At 38.1% G+C, this 12,607-nt stretch overlaps 1 protein-coding gene across 2 annotated transcripts; it reads right to left on the bottom strand.

Moving 5' to 3' along the window:
• Positions 1-4,609: 4,609 nt before the first annotated feature.
• On the bottom strand, positions 4,610-11,410 carry LOC115756605 (protein root UVB sensitive 1, chloroplastic). Of its 2 annotated transcripts, none has more exons than XM_030696440.2 (7): positions 10,546-11,410; positions 9,495-9,770; positions 8,568-8,624; positions 8,193-8,391; positions 6,578-6,690; positions 5,829-6,006; positions 4,610-5,489 (listed from the first exon to the last, which is right to left on the bottom strand). In XM_030696440.2, exons 1-6 carry the CDS (start codon positions 11,323-11,325, stop codon positions 5,923-5,925), a joined length of 1,509 nt encoding a protein of 502 aa, XP_030552300.2. In that variant the 5' UTR covers positions 11,326-11,410; the 3' UTR covers positions 4,610-5,489; positions 5,829-5,922. The 2 variants fall into 2 exon arrangements, with proteins under 2 accessions (XP_030552300.2, XP_048140918.1); XM_048284961.1 differs by having other exon boundaries at positions 4,610-5,459.
• Between the last annotated feature and the right edge of the window lie 1,197 nt (positions 11,411-12,607).

Raw genomic sequence — 12,607 nt, 5'->3', positions numbered from 1 at the left:
TAAATAAAGGGTTGAAGTGGTTATTCTTTCAAATAAAAACCTAAAGTGCCATCATTATCTCAAATAAAGATATGAAGTGGCATGATTGTTTCAAATAAAAGTCTAACCTCGTTAGCCAACTAAATATTTCGGTCAATCAAGAACATTTTCATCAAATACAATTTTAACCTTATTTTTAATTAAATTAAATTAAAAAAATTTAAAGTGAAAAAAAAAAAACTAACAAACACAGGCGAGAGGGAGGGTTGCCCTCCCGCTTGCCTATGGCTACTGCCCCATTGCTGGTGAGGCAGCGGCAATGGCCAATAGGCCCATGCCTCTTGTCAACGAGGTTGTTTGCCTGTGGTCGCCGTCCTAGGCAGGCAACCCCGGACCTAGGCAAGTGCTGATGACCCTATCCCAAGTTCAGGAGAGGGCCAACAGGCCCTCACCTCTGGTTGATGGGCTCGTCTGCCACCCTGCCTGTGTTTGCTTTCTTTCTTTTTTCACTTTTAGTTAAAATATAGGCCTAGCCAGCCCATTTTTCTTTAAGCCAAACTCAAGCGCAACCCATTTAATTCTTCCTTCAGTAGATATGATCCTGATTGTGGGAAGCGACGGACAAAACAAGAAAAAAATAAGAAAGTGATCGTCCATGAAGAGGAAGGGGAGAAAAGAAAGAAAGAGGAGAAATCCTTGTGCGTTCTCGATCCGAGGCTGAATTAACATCGTTTCGCAATGCTCAGTAAGTACCGCGCCCCTCGTTCTTTTAATCGAAGTAGTTTTGTGGATTATGGCTCAAATTTGAAGTTTTGTTGATTTTGAGTTGCGAGGTCTGAGTAAGGGGTTGTTGAGCTGCGTATATTTATGAAAATGAAATATTAGGGTGTTGCGGAGCCATGGAAGTTGAGAAATCTCAATTTGGACTTACGATTTGACCGAAACGAATTTTTGGAGTTGGATTCACATGTTGTATGGTAAATTTCGGGCCATTTTTTGGCGGTTTCAACTAGATATTGGGTCAGCCAAGTTAGAGGCTTTGTAGTGCACTGAAAGTGCTTTTCATAGACTCTAAGCTTATTTGAAAAGGAATTCCGTGAAGGGAGTTATGGCCTTGACAAATTAAGTGTGCAAGCTATCCATAGCGGACAGTGATGGGTTTTCGCTATGGGCAAGCTTTTTGTTGGCACATAGGTTTTGTTTTATCGATGGATAGGTTTAGTTTAGTCGAGTCGTTCGTTAAAATATTATTTTACTCAGTTTTTCAATTATTTGTTAGGAATTCAAGTATGTCGACTCGAGTTACCATAGGTTGGTGTTTAGCTTTCTTATGTAAGTGGTACTATCTCTTCTATGAATTTTGCAAGACTTACATCTTGAAAATGATAGGAATATATATTATGAGTTAAAGGCATCACATGACATGATATTCTTTTGAAAGAAAAAGTGGTGCTTAGGGCATATTGAACGCATAAAAGTTTGGATCGAGCATTTATCATGTTTTGGTATTTGATAATGGTTTGGGAAATAATTTAGGAGATGTATTGTGAAAAATGATATAAAAAATACTGGTTTGTAAACTTGAATTATGAAACGAGTTCCGAATTGATGTGAGAAATGTCTTGTGAAATATATATAAAACGGAGTTGAAAAATGTTATATATTTCAAGTTTGTTAAATCTTTTTGTGAAGGAATTACGAAGAAACTCTTGATTTTGAGTATGTTTATGAAAAGTTAGAATGATTGAATTGTGAAATGGTTCATGAAATGATTGGAATTTGATGAAGTGAGTTGTGAAAGGTGATATGATTCTATTTGTAAATCAATTTGTGATATTGATTGTGCTTTTGGTTTGTGGATTTTGGAGGATGTTGATTGGATGCTCAATATTGTTGTGAACCCGAATAAGGGGTTTGTGAGTATGCACATACTAGTCGGGATATCTTTATGGGCCAAGCCACCGACATTATAGGTAGAGTGCCAATGGGGAAATCTTTGTTGCCTTGTCATGGAGCATTATGCATGATCACAATAAAATAATTGAGCACGAGTTTGGTCAACGGAATAGATCATTGGCTTGTAATTCAATTTTAGTCTATGGAATAGACCATTAACATGTGATATGATTGAGATTTATCAATGGTCTCAACCATTGATATTTGAATTTTGATAGTGATTTAAATGAGTGTTTCTAAGCTATATAAACTTTATTGAAATTAAACAATCCATACTTGATTTGATATATAAGTTATATCTTGGGTTCGAATTATATAGGTATTACTCGCTAAACCGTGGTTGCTCACCCATTCCTTCCAATCTTTTTCAGGTTCTTCAGCTAGCGGCTAGTAGGAAGAGAGTGATATCGACGGGGAACTTTGGTTATAAGCCATATCTTGGATTCGAATTATGAATTTCTTATCTACTTTTGTAAATATGCATGATGGGTTCTCTATTTGCTTAGAAGAGATACATATTACTCACTAAGCTATGGTTGCTCACCCATTCCTTCCAATCTTTTTCGGGTTCTTCAGCTAGCGGCTAGTAGGAAGAGAGCAATATCGACGGGGAACTTTGGTAGTTGCTCTTCTAGTTGGTGTTTGGACATGAGCACAGTTGAGATAGTTCCAAATATATATTTTGATATAAGGCTTGTGTTTGAAGCTGCATCCTTTGGGTGGACGAACGGTTGTGTAATCCCCCTTTTCCGCTAGCAATCGAGGTGTCACAAATAAAGTAAATGTTTTAGTCATGAATATCATTAGAAATGGAAGGTTAGACTAATGATTTCAAATTACATACTCATCTTCGGATGCATGGAATACCACAGAATCGTATGAATACATAGTACAAGAAAAATACAAAGATTTGTTTCAAGTAAAACCTACACGTCGAATTATTTTCTCAATTTTTAAAACCTGAAACCTACCCCGCATACCCTAGAAACATATTCACCTCTAATTTGTCTTGCTTGTTTTTTGCCTCCTATTTTTCCTTTAATTAGGATCTTACAACTCACACATTTTTTTTCATTTTCAAAATCCCATACAATTGAAAGCTTTCGCAAAATACAAATGTAATTTCCTGCATTTTTTTATATTATTGATATTTCGAATTTTTGTGGAAAAATAAAAAAGCATTTTCTGTTTTTTATGATATGAACAAACTGGTCCCTTGAATTTTTATTTCTCCTTGCAAGATATACCCATTTGCTTACATGCTACTATTATTAGTTTATCATTAATATTCCCCCTTCGATTGTCTTTTCTTCATCATACGGTCTTCCTCATTTGATTGTATTGTGTTGATTATTGTTTCATCAATCAGAAGTGGTTTTTTTTTTTTTTTAACTCTTTACTGCTTTAAGTTGTATGAAGTTATGAGTTCAACATTAATTTGAAACTTGAACATGGATAGTTGCCACGATAATCTCTAGATATGAGAAAAAAAAAGGGAAGATTCATAAGGTTGATATATATTCTTTACGAATGTTATTCTCCATGTTTCATTTTCTTATGTTACGTGCATGTTTCGTAGGCTTACTCACTTATATCAATCATTCATTCTAATCGCTACGGCGCATCAGTATGTACTATGCAAGCTTTAAGCGCTTAACCATAGTAATCAACCTGTAAGCATAATAGTTCATCTTAATCGTGAATTTTTTTGTGGCTATGTCAACACAGTTTTCTCTCAGCACTGATCTCAGTAGGATATCCCAATTTATGTAGAATTCAGATTAAAAGAAATTCTGAGATTTTTCTATTTTTGTGAGTACCATACACCTTAGAAAAAGGTGAATATTTGACGTGGTATCTTGCAAACTTAAGAGGTGGATATTCGACTTGGTACCATGCAACCTTATAACGAGAATAAAAGACAACATTCTTCGAATGGTACGGTAGCCTATGAATAAATATGATAGAAGTCTATCAGTTTAAAATACTTTCCAGCCGCGGAGCGCCGGCACATTTCTAGTGTTTTCCTACGCCAAAGAGACCTAAGTTTCTCCTTGTTTCCAGATAGAACTGTAGGCAAACCAATATATTCATGACAAATTAAGGTCGGCTTGCTTTTACATATCAGAAATTGACATTGAGTAGTCAAAACCAGGAGCAGAAACATGAAAATTGTTCATGAAAGTCCGCTTATAAAATTTTCACAATGCAACAAAGTAAAACTCCGACAAGCTCTAGCATCCTATAAGAAGAAGAACCCTGGTGTCCAAGCAAGTGTTTGAGGACGACATCGATCAATTCAAGAAAATAAGACATGAATCATGAGTAAGGGCAGCTTATTACCCTGAATCTGGAAAGAATCTCCAACGATCCAGCTTCGATCAAAACAGACCATGTTCCATATTTCATAAGTAGCAATCCACGTATCGAAATATTGTTTGCCGGGAAAGATTGAATAGAATCAAAGGCCAACTTAATCAACCATAAACATAATATTCGAGTCAATGGAGTTTAAAAAAAGAGAGAACACAAAAGAATAATGTTGAGTTCGTTGGTTGAAAGACATTGGTGATTAGTACCCAGTGCTTCAATCAGAGTGCAATTGAATGAAGAACGCATAGTTGTGAGACGATGCAAAGTCAAAATTACTCTTAGAAACGATATGCTACTTCAAATAAGATGCCAAGGAAGGCTTTTCCAGCTCGCTGAAGATTTGGTTCGCTAGGAATAGGAACATAAACACTTACGATTCTTTCTACTACAGTCACACGAGGGGCAATACCTCCTGCAGAAAGTACTTCACGGGAAGCAGAAATAGAAGTTAAAAAACAAATGCTTTCAGCCGATGCACCGTGTTGATAAGACAATCAGTGGACATGCATTGCTGAAGACAGGCACCACACGAAACTCCTGGAGGACATGGCAGTGACTCGACAACTTGATTGGAAGCTTCTGATTCCCCAAAGCTTTCACCTCGTTAATCTTTAGCTCCTGCCCACCAATATAGCAGTATATTATCGCACCCAAATGACTGGTCCGAAGAAGTACCTCATGAGCCTACTCTCCTAGTCATGCTGGGTAACTGCAGTCACATTCCGTTGAATTTGCCAAAATCTGTACAAGTCACCTGCGCAGTGACTAATGACAATTAAAGAAGTAAACCATGCCAAAAGTTTCCTGGACCATGTGAAGATCTTTTCTCTGACCAACTCAAGGCATCACCAAAAGCCATGCAAGGGATGAGCTCAGGCCAAATCAGCATATTTAGATCACACTGCACCCCAAGATGGCATGTGACCTGGATGAATCCTAGTAGGTAAAGGCCTTGCAATGAGTCCATCACTTATCCAGCCCACTGTCTCTGCATCATCTTTGACATGCTTAAATTCCCTCTGCACATACTCCAATGATACACGTAGCCTTCCACTGGCTCCACAGTCACGAGTGACACCTGTGGCCATAATTCCGGCGTTTCTCTCCAACCAGTACAGATAATTGACATGGAACAATGACTTAAGCATGTCTTGTGGTGAAGAGTTCTCTTTCAGCACAACCTAATCCACACCAATATTCTTCTTTGTTAGTAGAATTTAATGGATATAAGTGAAAGTCCTAAACCAACATGAAATGAAGCACAAAGGCTTAACGTTACATGAAGAATGTCCATTTTCAATTAACCGAGTCTCCAACCTTATCTTGGTAACTTTTGTACTTTCACAAAGTCCTTTGGACTAGTCAACCTAACTACAAGGTACCCCTCCAATGAGCAAGTGATGGAGAGCAGGAATCTCAAGGATGTGCTGGATGACATTGAACGATAAAGCTAGATATGATATAAGGAAGGGAAGAGCGAAATTGTCAACTCCGAGCAATAATATCCAAATTTTACTTACACAAAATTTGCCAAGGTATTCTGTCAGAATGTAGCCTTCATTTCTGAATAAATCAAACAGTGCCACAACATCCTCCTTTTGGTTGATAACATCGCTAAGCTTGGAACCTAGCTGCAGTCGCCGCTCTATTTGAGCGGCTGCTTCCTTCGCTCCCCTGAGATAGTGCACTGGATTGTGCCTAAGGTGAAAATTATTGATGAGATTCCAACACCACAATTATTGAAATCCCATTTTCTGATGGTTTTCACTCTTCTTTAATGGATACTAAAGTCATTTGAGAATTTGATCAAAGAAAAGGTCATTTAAGAAGCTGCAACAGAAATTGTTGAATCAAGACTTGGAAATTTATCATCAATACATATTTAGAATTCAGGACACATAACCAAGTAATTAATTAGCAGTTATGGCAAAGCTACCTCATCACAGATGGAAACTTGAAAATGTGCAGAGAAATACTAATAACAAATTCAGGCTACAAAGAATAGCGAGTGTTTTACAGGCATCTGAGACAAAATGATCTCAGGGAAAACTAGTTCTAGCATCCAAGCCAATATGAGATACAAGCACAACACTCTCGTATGCATAACTGAAACTTAGAATAAGAGAAAGTGATCAATCATGATTTTCCTAATTATTCAACAAAGCACTTCAACCTTAAAACATTCAAATGCTTGGAAATCTGAAATATCATTACCAGTGGTTAACTAGCAGCAGATATAAGTACACTAAAGGAAAGATAAAACTCTCACCTTTTTCAATGTTCCATCAAGAAAGGGCAGAGCTGGGAATAGTGGTTCTTCATCATTGACCTCCTTAACTGAAGGTGCTTGACCACTCAATAGGTACTCACTGAAAACCAAACCTGATCCAGAATATACAGAACACCAAATACCACCTTTAATAAAAGTTGTGAGCTAGGATATCATTAAAACATGTTCCCTCTACTTTTATTTTGAATAGATTCAGTGATCCCTCAGCACTCAATTTTACCAACTACCATAACTGTACTTGAGAAGTATGCACTGAAAAGCATTCCCAAGAATTTGTATATGTCATCATCACCTTAAGGTCTATGATCAATGAGAAAGGCATAAACCGGAGCTTAGTGGGCACACGAAAACATTTCAAAGTGATTATTATTAGTACTGAGGCATAACAAATATTTGCAAGTTAATCAAGCCAACTTGACTTTCAGCTTCATATGAATAATCCAGTTCAAGTCATCCAAATTGAGAGAGAAGTCAATTTTTCATATTGATATTAGTTGGTTTGCAAGCCTACCGGAGCATCGTACTTTGTGCATCACTTTTTTGTTTTAGATTTTTTTTTTTTTGTATACACCAGCGAAGGAGCACCTGAACAATTTGTGGATTATTGAATGCCAAGCCTAAGGGAAGATCTTTTAAGACGGGGATACAACCAGTGATGTGTTATCACAAGGAATGCTTTATGGCCAAATACAGACATGTCTTGATAATGATTATTGCAGGAAAAGTGATTGTTTGCACACGTTGAAAGATGGCCTTTGGATGCTCCCATTAGAAAATGTGGTTATTGGGGGAGATGCGTATAGAAAGAGGCAAAAGAAGACCTAAGACAAGGAGATATGAACAGGATCATATAAAGTATTGATAGAAAAAGGGCCTAATGGAGACAAAGAATTGCACTCAGTTGACTCCACATAGTGAAATGAGCTTAGTTGTTGTATTTACTATTCAAGCTCCTAGCTCAAAGTGAGCTTGATCTTCATAACACAATAGAATCATGCAAACTTCAGTAAATAAAGAAAAAATCATTGATTCATTTCAAGCAATGCAAGAAACACCATCTGCATCAAAGTCGATACTAGTAATATAACGTGCGACAAGACATAGCCTGAGGGATTGCTGTTTTTGACTGTCTGATGCAATTCCTTTGACTTGAAGGTTTATGATCGTGGCAATATTTATTGACCTTACTCCAACCACAAGGGTAAAATCTATCATTCAAACTGACAAATTGCTATGACATTCATTTGTCAAAGAACGTGCTCTATAATTGTTTTGGGGCCAACATGGGTGGGCAGTGTACCCCGAAGAACTCAGACTTACACTTGCCTCTTCCATGTGACAACGACATAGTGGAAGATAAACAAAAACTAGTTATTTTTTTCTGGACCCATGAGCTATAATCCCAATCAAGTACGCAATTCTATATACTTTATCTCATCTATCTTTTGAGGCCTCCAAAGAAACCTGTCTATCTAAACTTCTGAATGACTAGATCATGAAATAGCCTAATCAACAGATGAGGACAGATTCTTTTCTTCATTCGAACAAATTTCATGATAATTAACGTATACAAACAAAAAGGAAAAGGGCTTACTTCCACGATAAGGATTTAAAGTCCTCAGATGAATCGATTGGTATGACTTAAGATTGCAGAACATGTGGACCCAGGTCACCACAGTAAAAGAAGCAAGCACAAGTGGTATAGAGGAGCCTATAGTACTCGCCAATGCTATACCAAGTATGATACCAATAGACTTGCTCACCATTCCTTGTGCCTCACCCTTGGCAATGACCTACAGTAGACAGTAACATTCAGAACTGAGCACAACTCTTTAGCAGTAATGCATAATGATGTCAGCACACAGATACAGATCAAAGGGGTATAAATTAAGGATGTATGTCCATTTGAAGCAAATATTTTTACCAAGCTAATAACAAAACAGACAAAGCCAGTAGAAATTGCATTCACCTCAGCAAAGTTCCTCTGAGCAGCAAAACCAGCATAAAAGCAGCTCCTGGTGGCTGCCTGAGAAGGAATAAATTCCAACTTTCAGTAACAGTGTGACGTTATATGATCTCGGTATGAGAATAATATAAAAAATGCAGGACAAACTATGTACACAGGAAGTAACCACCCCTTATTACCCCAAAGGGTAACACCAATGCCAAGTCATAAGCTCTAGCACTTATGAGTTGTAATTAGGTTACCCTTAAAAGAGAGAGAATACTTATTGATGATTATATATTAGTCAGTAAAAACTAAACAAAGAAGCAATTAATTCAATAATAAAAATACGCCTTAATAACTTGTCAGAAAAATTAGTTGTGAATAAATTGAGAGAAAAAAATCTCAGGAAAGGAATCCAATTTTGGTGAAATTAAGAGGCTGTAATTAAAGTTAACCCATATACATTCCCAGAGGGCTCAGTCTCAGCACAGCTGCTGAGAGAAATGCAAATAATGTGAGAGCAAGTCATTCTAACTTCTATAGAAACAAAGCAAATGAGCAGAATGTTCAAACATCGGACAGAACAGTTAATAAAAATGTTCGATACATACCGACCAGAATAATCAATATCAAAGGTCCATCAATTTATTTCTGCATGACATGGACAAAAGGATTTCATTGTATCAATTGAGATGGTAGGGAGGATTAAAAACTCAAATTTGTCAGACTATTTGACTGAGTGAATGGTCACAAATGAGAAATCCAGGATTCTTCTTGAAGTAATTTCACTTCCTTCAACACTGGATAAGCAAATCTAAGAGCAGGAAGCTTAATCTTCAACAGTGATTGTCTGACATGTTAGAAACAACCCTGTTTTGAACTAGTAGAAGCAGGAATGTGGATGCTGATAAATATCAATATGAAATAGAGGCACAACTTGATAAGCACCTGAATGAGAGCAGCTGCTGAGCGTCCTGCTCCTGCAACAGCACCAATGAAAACAAAAAGATGTGGGAAGGCAGGAGTCAACATTTCCATCCCGAAGGCAGCATTTTCCAACAAATCAGCAAAAAGCCTCCACCCCTTTGGATGGACATCAAAATGCCGTCCAAATTTCGAGAGGAAAATCTTGCTGATATATCCAATCCCATCCTTCAGCACCCAATTCACAGCAGCAGCTGTAGGAATAGCTCCTTTTCCTAAACCAACAGCATAAAGCAAGGCCTACACAAATAACATATCATACGTACATAACCACAAGGCACACAACAATTGCAACAAAAACACTTTGGTCATGTTGCTGAGCAAATGAGAAGAGGATGAATCCAGGAAAAATAATATTATGCCTCACGTAGTAAGTAGTAGAGACCTGCATCCTTTGCTTTCAAAAATGCGCATGTTATATCTTTGATTTCAGTTCTTCAGCTTTTCAGGCGACAAACTTTTGCTTACATCTTAGAAGAGGAATTCAAACCTCTCGCTGTTAGTTCTTGTGGTTTGCTGTTAGTTGATTAGTCCTTTATGACCCTTGCTTGCTTGCCATTGCAATTGACAAATCTCTCAAATCACCAGTAATATTGGGGGCATATTACATTCCTCACAATCAGTCCCAACAGAAGATAAGAAAATTACCAATTACTCTCTCCTCTTCCTTTCTCTCCTCCATTTCAGACCCAACTGAAAGTTGAAGCTCAATCCCACAGCTATAACAAGTTGTTCAGAATAATTGAGCTATTTTTTTTCATCTTATAGGTGTAAAATGAGATTATATGGCCAAACCAACCAGAATTCCTAAAGCGATAGTCATGAGGGACATCTCCATAACTAGTTACAACTATTGCCAAGGAACATTTACAACGATGCATTAACGTTAGCAATTACCCCACTAAGATGCATAAGTATACTCTTTCCTACATTAAACAGGCGCTCTAAAAGCATCACTAGCAAGTAACAGAGTAACACATGGCTTTAGAACTATTTCGAGGAAACATAGTACTACCTGAGTGGCAAGAACACCACTGATTTGACTCGCAACGCCTTGAACTCCTCTCCAAAGAGAATAATCCAAATAATCACTGGTAACGCTGTCAGGAAATCCTTCAGGAAGCATCAACCGCATGAACAAGCCCCTGCACTGCACCCACAAACTGGGGATGACACCGGGAGTAAACAACTTCTCATCTCCGAAACCGAAGCCAACCGGCGAAGCAACCACGAAAGCGTCTTTGCTAGGATCACGGACAAGCTTGGTCCACTTGCCTCCCTGCACTTCCCAAACAACACCTTTCTCTTCCTCCTCCTCCTCCTCCTCAAGAGCAGCTCTCGCCAGTGCCGAAGCAGGTATTTGAAATGCGCAGAAATGAGACACAAACGAAACGATGATGAACAACGCCGATTTGTTCAGGAAGCTGCTCCTGCCGGTCAGCGTACGGGAGCAGAGAAAGAGAACGAGAAGTCTACCGAGTGGAGCGCCTCCACCGCCTCCGCCGCTGTCGTCGTGATTCCACCACCCGGAGAATCCATCGAAACCGCCGAAATCGCCGCCGCCGCCGGAGTTGTCGTTTCCACCGCCGGGGAAGGAGGGCTCAGGGCCTCCGGGGGAAGCGAGTGCGAAGAATTGGGAGGTCAAGTAAGTTGACTTCAATAACTTGAGAGGGAATGGTGGCAACGAGAGGGAGCGCCTAGGCGCCGGCGCGAGAACGAGGTCGCTTCGGTGGGGACGCTGTGGGGGGAGAGGCGGAGAGAGGCGGAGGAAGGAGAGCCTGCAGGCGCAGGCCATCGTTTCGCCGTCTTCGTCCTCGTCCCCGTCCCTGGTTCAACGCCTTTCCACCTTGGTTAGCGAAGACGGCGGTTCATTTTCCTACCTTGCCAACCAATACAAAGTTACAAACCCACGAAACAAAAAAATAAAAGAACTATTGAAAATTACATTTTTGGTCCATGTACTTTTTGAAGTGTGCAAATTTAGTCCTTGTACTTTCTTTTGTTACAACTCTAATCCTCGCACCGTTTGATTGACTAGATTTTAAGTGCGATTGTTTGCATTTCCATTCAAAATAAGACTTACATGACATTGGCTATTGTTTTAACATGATATTTATATATGTGTGTGTGTGTGTGGTGTGTGTGCGCGCATAAGTCTTCATAATTAATATTGATGCTCTCGTTAGCGATAATTGAAAGAAATTTTTTGTATTCAAGGATTGAGATTAGACAGGAAGAATTCCCATAAATTGTCTAAAATATCTCGCCTCATTGAGTTAAAGTTGTGATTAGAATATTTAAAGTTGTATGGTATCTAATCGTTGTACTACATCCGTCTATATAGATCAAAATTGAAATGAGGATTCTAAAATTGAATTTAATGGAATTAATCTCGATGTTATTGGAAATCAGATTGTACACACTTAAAATGTAGGGATCACCGACTGCGTTTGTCTTGATTGTACATTTTCATATGGTATCGCATCTAAATGTGACGATAGTAATTAAGTTTCCGTTGAGAAGTAATTAGTTTTGTCGCTCAAACAAAACCTATAAGGATTATAGTTGGGGGTATGAATGGTAATTTTCTAAAAAGAGTTGGCAACATCGACAAGCAAGACAAACAAACGTAAAGCTGGTAAGTCTTAGAGAAGTTATCAAGTTAAACGAATAAAAAAAACACACTCGTAAACATTTATAAGCAACTCGAATGAGATTTTGTAAACCACAACCAAGTGATAATTAACCTAATGTGAGACTACCCGATACATCACACAAATAAAAGATTGATAAATCCCCGAGAAACTTAAGGCGTTTGTAAGAAAGACAACTAAAAGTCGATAAACGGCAACAAAAGTCAATAAGTTGAAGGAAGGAACCAAAGTAGTGTTATTATGTAAATCGAGTGAGAGTTGTTAACCCAAAACTAGTTGGCAATTTAATTGGAAAAAAAAAAAAGGTTGCTGAGTCATTTAGATAAGGATCGATTGATTCATATAAAAGTTTATAAATTGAAGTCAATGGTAAGAAAGATAAACGAATATTGATGAAAAGATAAGAAAAGTCAATAACTTGCA

This window comes from Rhodamnia argentea, chromosome 9 (genome assembly GCF_020921035.1).
Source record: "Rhodamnia argentea isolate NSW1041297 chromosome 9, ASM2092103v1, whole genome shotgun sequence".
Lineage (NCBI taxonomy): Eukaryota > Viridiplantae > Streptophyta > Magnoliopsida > Myrtales > Myrtaceae > Rhodamnia > Rhodamnia argentea.
This window is presented reverse-complemented; position numbering and strand designations above follow the sequence as displayed.

Excerpts from the sequence above, each read along its gene's own strand:
- LOC115756605 (XM_030696440.2), bottom strand. The coding sequence starts at position 11,325 with ATGGCCTGCGCCTGCAGGCTCTCCTTCCTCCGCCTCTCTCCGCCTCTC. Across the intron at positions 8,625-9,494 it reads CAGCAGCTGCTCTCATTCAG|GCAGCCACCAGGAGCTGCTT; the intron begins GTGCTTATCAAG and ends ATTCCTTCTCAG. Across the intron at positions 6,691-8,192 it reads TTTAAATCCTTATCGTGGAA|GTTTGGTTTTCAGTGAGTAC; the intron begins GTAAGCCCTTTT and ends ATTCTGGATCAG.